Source organism: Montipora foliosa, chromosome 11 (assembly GCF_036669935.1).
Source record: "Montipora foliosa isolate CH-2021 chromosome 11, ASM3666993v2, whole genome shotgun sequence".
Classification (NCBI taxonomy): Eukaryota; Metazoa; Cnidaria; class Anthozoa; order Scleractinia; family Acroporidae; genus Montipora; species Montipora foliosa.
The window spans coordinates 48,983,665-48,990,356 of record NC_090879.1 but is presented as its reverse complement, the minus strand read 5'-3'; the positions used below and the strand labels follow the sequence as shown (position 1 = coordinate 48,990,356).

At 39.3% G+C, this 6,692-nt stretch overlaps 1 protein-coding gene across 2 annotated transcripts in view; it reads right to left on the bottom strand.

The window, feature by feature from the left end:
* The window catches only part of LOC137974819 (putative diacyglycerol O-acyltransferase Mb3154c), a 10,523-nt gene extending 4,206 nt beyond the window's left edge, over positions 1-6,317 (bottom strand). For both annotated transcript variants that reach the window (XM_068821811.1, XM_068821810.1), the window contains exons 1-2: positions 6,211-6,317; positions 1,357-2,123 (exon numbers count right to left, since the gene is read on the bottom strand). In XM_068821811.1, coding sequence (XP_068677912.1) covers positions 1,357-2,103 — 747 coding nt within the window. In that variant the 5' untranslated portion in view covers positions 2,104-2,123; positions 6,211-6,317. The remainder of the gene's footprint in view (positions 1-1,356; positions 2,124-6,210) is intronic.
* Positions 6,318-6,692: the final 375 nt, after the last annotated feature.

The window sequence follows — 6,692 nt, the reverse complement described above, 5'->3', positions numbered from 1 at the left end:
GCAATGAAGATGAAGGTGTCATTTCATTTAAGCAAAGGAAGAGGAAAGACATCGACTGTAGGGAAGATATCTGTTTGCAAACATTGCCTTTGTTATTCAAATTTGCCAACCACAGGAACAAAAGACCTCCACATTACAAGTATATGATAGCTTATTCAGGCGCGTTTTTGAGACGCGGACGGCAACCGGAAGTGAGTTGTTTTCTCTTTTAACTTGTCTTCACACAAACACATTTACACTGCTAAGTATCTTTTCTCCATTAGAGATGATAAGTATAAAAATCTGGGAGACACCATTGTCCTGGCGCGCGAAATGTTGTCTTCCGGTTGCCGTCCGCGTCTCTAAAACGCGCGTGCCAACGATATCTTCCCTATTGTCGATTTGTTGGTCATAACTTTTGGAAGAATTGTTGGCAAAGTCAGAACAAGCGGAATTCATGGAGTGTTGAAAACCGATTGAGGTCAATTAGACTAAAACGTAGAGCTTAAAACATGGGTAAAGATGGGCCCTTAAAAGTCTCTCAAACTGGAGAGTTTACCTCTAAATGTATAAATCTTTCTTAATTAAAGAGTACGATATGGATTTTGGCAGATACGTACAAATCTTCCTTTAATGCAATTTCTAGAAGGATAGCGGGACAATTTGTCACGTGAACTTGATTTAATGACTCAGTGTCTTGTAGCTTTGTGGCGGCGATTGGTTCTACTCGGGTAGGCACAGTCGGATTATTTAACAAATCATGCATGTTGTAGGGAACAAAGGCAATCAACGAATGAGAGAAGTGATCCTCGCAATTAGATTGGACAATTTAAGCAATTGTCTCCTAAAGACACCTAAAAAATTCGAGTAGCTCAAACGGGATTCGAACCCGTGTATGTGTAACGGACAATTGCTAAATTGTCATTTATAATCCGCACTTTAAAGATGGTGTCTACTATTGTTATTGCACATACGTTCTACGCATCTTCACATACTCGGGTTTCCTATTGGTGATGCTTACCAACACAGGGATATTTTTGCGCGGTTTAAAACTATGCAGAGAAAGTAGATCTTCGTAAGTACTCTTGGTATCTAAAGAGAAAATTGGGGGTAACCTTGCATTCTTTAGAGATGATTAATCTTCACTTTGGGAAAGAATCGAACGCCATACATTGCTTTGTATTTTACAGCTTTTTACAAATATTGTTCATGAATTATCTTAGAAAAATGCATGGTTACCCCCAATTTTCTTTTTGGATGTCAATAACACTTGTTAAGATCTATCTTTCCTGCATAATCATAAATCGGGGTAAAAATACCTTTGAATTAGTAGGCACCGTCCTTAATGTACGTTCATTTCAAAAGCAACCAACTTACCTGCTTTTGTTTATCACACGTTGTAGCCACAGGTTTCTTAACACTCAGAAATTCTGGTTTTTTATCCGTGAGCCTAGAGAACAGCCCAATCAATGCAAATCCATCACCAAGAGCGTGATGAATTCGCATCAAAATAGCGGTTTGATCTTTGCCTGGTATATCCAGAGGGGCAACCACAACTTCCCATGGCGAAATAGTATCGCATACTCTTGATGAAAACTGCTGGCTCATCAACTTCTGGAGCTCGTCTTCGCTCCGCGGGGAATCGCCCTCATAGAGGTTTACATGTTTTTTGATATCAAACTCCGGTTCATCTTGCCAAACATAACGCCAATATTGCTTTACTATAAGCTTGCGCAAGCGCGCGTAACTGGGTTCTTCGTTGTTTTGTACTACACGTGACATGAGAAGCTGACGAAGTTCCTCAATATCAATGCCTCCATCAACTACAAACACGCCGCATATAAAGTTACGATTGTGAGCGGTTTCGTGAAGAAATGGTACGTCTCGACTAGCCAGAACCATGCCTAATTTGTGATAAGAAATTATTCCCGCTTGAAACCATTTAAAAATCCGAAACACAGACCAGAAGGGGAGAGTTAAGGCGACAATCGATATCCACAGAATGATGGCAGAGATGCACAGAAGACCATAGAAGATGGATGGAGCTAATTCCATGTACTTGAGATAGAGATTCATTTTCGGATAATTAACCGATACCCTCGCTTGGTGATTGGTTGGGAACATCTTCAAGGTAACTTCAGATCCTGTGACAAAAACAGAAATAAAATATGCGAAATGGTTTAAAACTGTAACACGTGACATATTTCATATATTACTTTTTACTAACTAGCGTGCGATATGTTACTCTATCTGAACTGTGACAGCCCCAATTAACAGCAAACCTTCTTTTATTTGGCACGGTTAGTATGATGCAGTGAGGGAATTTGCGTAATAGCACATAAAAACCGCGTAATTATGCGGCATCTAATGCATGAAGAATAACTCTTAGAAAACACTAACTGTATGCAAAATTACTTAAGGAAATGATTGAATGAAAAATCGGATTAAAATGTAAAATTGGTGCTCAAGAATAAGAAACGCAGATCACTTATTTTATTTCTTTAGTCATTTCTCAAACACCGGCAAACTCAACCGCCATTAGACCTCACCGTTATCGCTAATCACGATGTGAACGCGAAAGAAAGAGGTTTCAGATACACAAATTTTCCAGCAGTATTAAAGAACTCGTTAGAAACCGCGGTGTTGGAAAAGCTGTTCATCTGTAGTTGAAACCAAGTGGTTAACGAAAAGCACTTTACATTTCATTTCCAACCACTGTCTAAAGCATGCTGTCGGATCGGAACAAGCACCTGATTTCACCGCTAGAGTAATATCCCTTAGACTTTGAATCCTCTTACTGAATAAGGCATATTAAAAAGTTTGAGGATTTCTATAGCATTCCCAGAAAACGCAATCCATGTCTTTAACAATTCTACTGCAATAACGGAAAACATTGCGTTCGCTATTTCTTCTTTCAATATTGGTAGACTCTTAGGAAAAAAAAAACATCCTGCCTCCCAATGGACCCAAATCACGTGTAGTTTACAAATTTTCGTGTGCAGACTGTGCTTCCCACCATATCGGCAAAATTTAACCGGTATTTTAACAAAACACTTGAAAACGGACAGAGCTTTATACATCTTCAGGCACCGGGAGAGCTGAAAACCATGTCGCGCTGTGTTCTCCCATGGCAATTTTGACATGATCGATTTCGTATCTTCATAGTTTTCAATTGAGCTAAGAGAAGCGATCAAGCGTCACACCTGGCACGCTTAGGGAAAACCCAAAACTCCACCCGGAAATCAAACAGACCATTTTAAGACTTTGTCAGTTCCATTCTTCCACCGATCTTTCAAATTTTCGTAATTCCTGTCACTGCAAATCCATTTACATCAGGGCTCACCACCTATCATTTATACCCAAGATGGTTGGCAGATGACTAAGCAATCAGCATCTCTGTTAAATTGATGATGTAATGCCCTAGGGGCCTAGTGCCTATTTCTTTTTACATCATTAATTTTATTGTTTTTATTTGTTAGTTTGATTGCATTGATTAATTTTTTTTGGCCTATTTAAGACTTAGTCATAGAAAGATTTTTTTTGATAAGGCAAAGTCCTTGGCCTTAAAGTGGGTTGTCGCCTGCATTAAGTAAATTAATGTTAATATTGATTTGCATATATTCTCGAATGGAACAATTCGGCTAACTCAATGTTGTACCCAATTCAAATCTCTCAGGGTTGTATTTGCATTATAATGTAGCATTCACATTTAAGTGAAATGGAAATACTTGGAAGAAAACGTTTTATTCCCAAAGGACTTTAATTGGGTACAACATTGAGTTTATAGCCGAATTGGTCTATTTCCGTTCACAGCAATGCATATGTATGCAAAGTACCGCCAAACCCAGTCATTGACCTTTAGTATTCGCAATTATATTACTTTCAGCACATCAGGTCATCTTGCTGGAGGGTGAATTCTTAGAGACGTTTACGTCTTATGTTACGAAACTGCATGACTTTAGCCTAAGACATACAGTCAGTCACAAAAAAGATAACAACTGTTACTCGAATTCCTGTCGACTTTTGCTCGTTACGTTCGAATTCATCCTAGCATGCTAATCGTCGAACATGGCGACCACTCGTCAATCTTTTTTTGTGGTGATAAAAGTGATTTAACATCTCCAAGACAAGGAACCCAAACAAGATCACCTCAGATATTACACCATGGTTGATATAAAGGCGCTTTTTATTGCACACGGGGCTCCGCATGCATCTGTGGTTTATTGACAGATGATCCGCACGTGCTCACGGTAACGCGCTTCTTAATTAAAACAGTACGATTCATTATGCAGTACATGATATCCACAACAGTAAAATAAGTACGTGGGACATGAAACCTCTTTTATGGCCCGGGCGGGGGGGGGGGGGGGGGGGGGATAGACAGAAAGTAAGAAGAGGTGCATGCAGGTAAGCAGGAAACTCGGGTAACTTGTCTACATTTTTTTTTACACCAAACATAATTTTTTTTTTGGTCACCTCTCAGTTGAAATTCGCTTTGGAAGAAGGCGAAAATGGAAGGTGCCGATTATACACAAAAAACTATTTTAATGCTTTACCATACGTCACGGCATTTAATAGAACTTGGAAATAAGAAGCTTATATTGTCTTTTCGTAGCCTCCCACCAAGTAAACTACACGGCCCTTACTTTTTGCAAGAAAAAGCAAGCGGAACATGCGCGAAAACTGTCTCCCGCGTGTGGTGGCATATTTTTCCCGCTTCACTGTCCCAACTGTAGCTCAGCATTTAGTTTTTTTTATTCGTCTCCGATTGATGTCAATATTTGCTCGGTAAAATCGTCGAGGGCTTCAACGTGGGAATGTACAATATTTAGATAGATAGATAGATAGATAGATAGATAGATAGATAGATAGATAGATAGATAGATAGATAGATAGATAGATTAAGAAGTAAAATCATTGCAGCCCCCGGGCCGGCTGAAATGTGATTTACTTTACCATGAAACTAAAAATTATCTATATATATATTTTGATAAAACCGTAAAATATAACCTACAATAAAATAAAATAAAAAAGGAGAAGTATCAACACCAAAATACTAATAATTAAGATTACTAATAATTAAAACTGTTCGCCATAATAAAAGTGTTTTTAAACCTATTTGTCTTGGCAATCGGTAGCTTGAAGTATCTCTGGCTACGGGTTCAATAAATGGAGTCGTTGCGTGGCGGCAGCAGATCATGGAGCTTGTGGCTTTGGGCCCTTCCAAGCATTACTCAATGCCTTCCTGCTGTCGTACAGTGACGTAATGTCTAGAGCCACTAGAGGCTCAGCATAAGAGAAGTCGGGTTGCATTATCCGCAACGCGCGCTTTTGCAACCTTTCCATTTCATTAGACAGATATTTCGGCAAAGAATGATGAAAACCTGGGCACGTATATTCTAATACAGGGCGTATAGAAAAGTAGTATTTCCGCTACGTCACCCGCGGCATCATCATCTGGATGCAGTGAAACTTTCACGGTTTGAAGTAAAAATATTGTCCGTTTACTTCGGTCTGGCCTGGAAGAAATGATATATGTGATGTCTGGGAGCAGAGATTAGATTCTATTTCTAATTGCAAAGTGTCAATTTTTTTCTGTAATCACCACATCTCTTATCTCATTGCATCGAAATTGCACGCGGCTGAACTGTGGTAAGGTTAGGGGCCATCAACGTTTGGACGGTATGAATATATTGATTTTAAAAAATCGAAAGAAAGTTGTCAACAAATTTTAAAAAATATGCTCCCCGGTTTAAGCCGGAAACGACGTGGTATTTCTCAATAGACCCCCTCAATAGTCGTACTGGTCGACCTATTGCCTCCCAAACTAGCTTCTTCTACTTCATTCACTGATCGAGTCATTAAGTGCAAAATTCGAAAGCAATGAACTGCGCAAGTTGTAGAAGCGTGTACAGGCTTGTAGACAAGCACTGCATGTGTGAACGTCACAGCATCGTCGATTAACAGAGCGATACCTATCTAATTTTTTTTTTTGCTGCAGCAGCAGCAGCTGGGATATAAAGCCGGCATTTTTTGGTTAAGGTTCTCTTGAGGTAAGGTGTGGAAGTCGTTCATGATAAATTTGTTCTCTTGTTGAACGCCGAAAAAAATTGGCATGTCGTTGAATTAAGGATTTGAACACTTCTGAGCTGCCGTGTTTAAATTGACAGCTAATTTTAATATCTCTTTTTCTTGCCAAAAGTCTGTACGTTTAACAAGAGCGTCTCTTACCTCAAGGACAAGATTTCTGTAGAGAGGTCCTCGCAAGAGAATCTGACTTGCAGCAAAACTAAAATCAGAGCAGCTGATAACGCAGTCGCTTTCAACCGGCACAAAAAACCTCCGGTGTCACAATTTACAGAGAAAACATCAAAGTATTACCGCAGGTCATGATAACAGGAAATTCTCCCTCAACGCCATGTAAAGGTCAGAATTTCAATTAGTGTCACGCATCTCTTTTAACATGGTGACACGTAGGTGTAGTTCGGTGCGCCCAATATAGTCATAAAGATTGACTATTCGAAAGGAGAAATTAATTGGCAGTGTAAAATGCTCAAACTGCAGTACAATTCTCTACTATTTTTCGTTGATACAACTGGCGAAAAACGGAAAGGAACAGCACTTAAAATAGCATAGCTGATTTTTAAATCTGACTCTTAAATCGTGCATGACATATATTTTGAAACTCTTTGCGAGGATGGTCATCGTAGTTG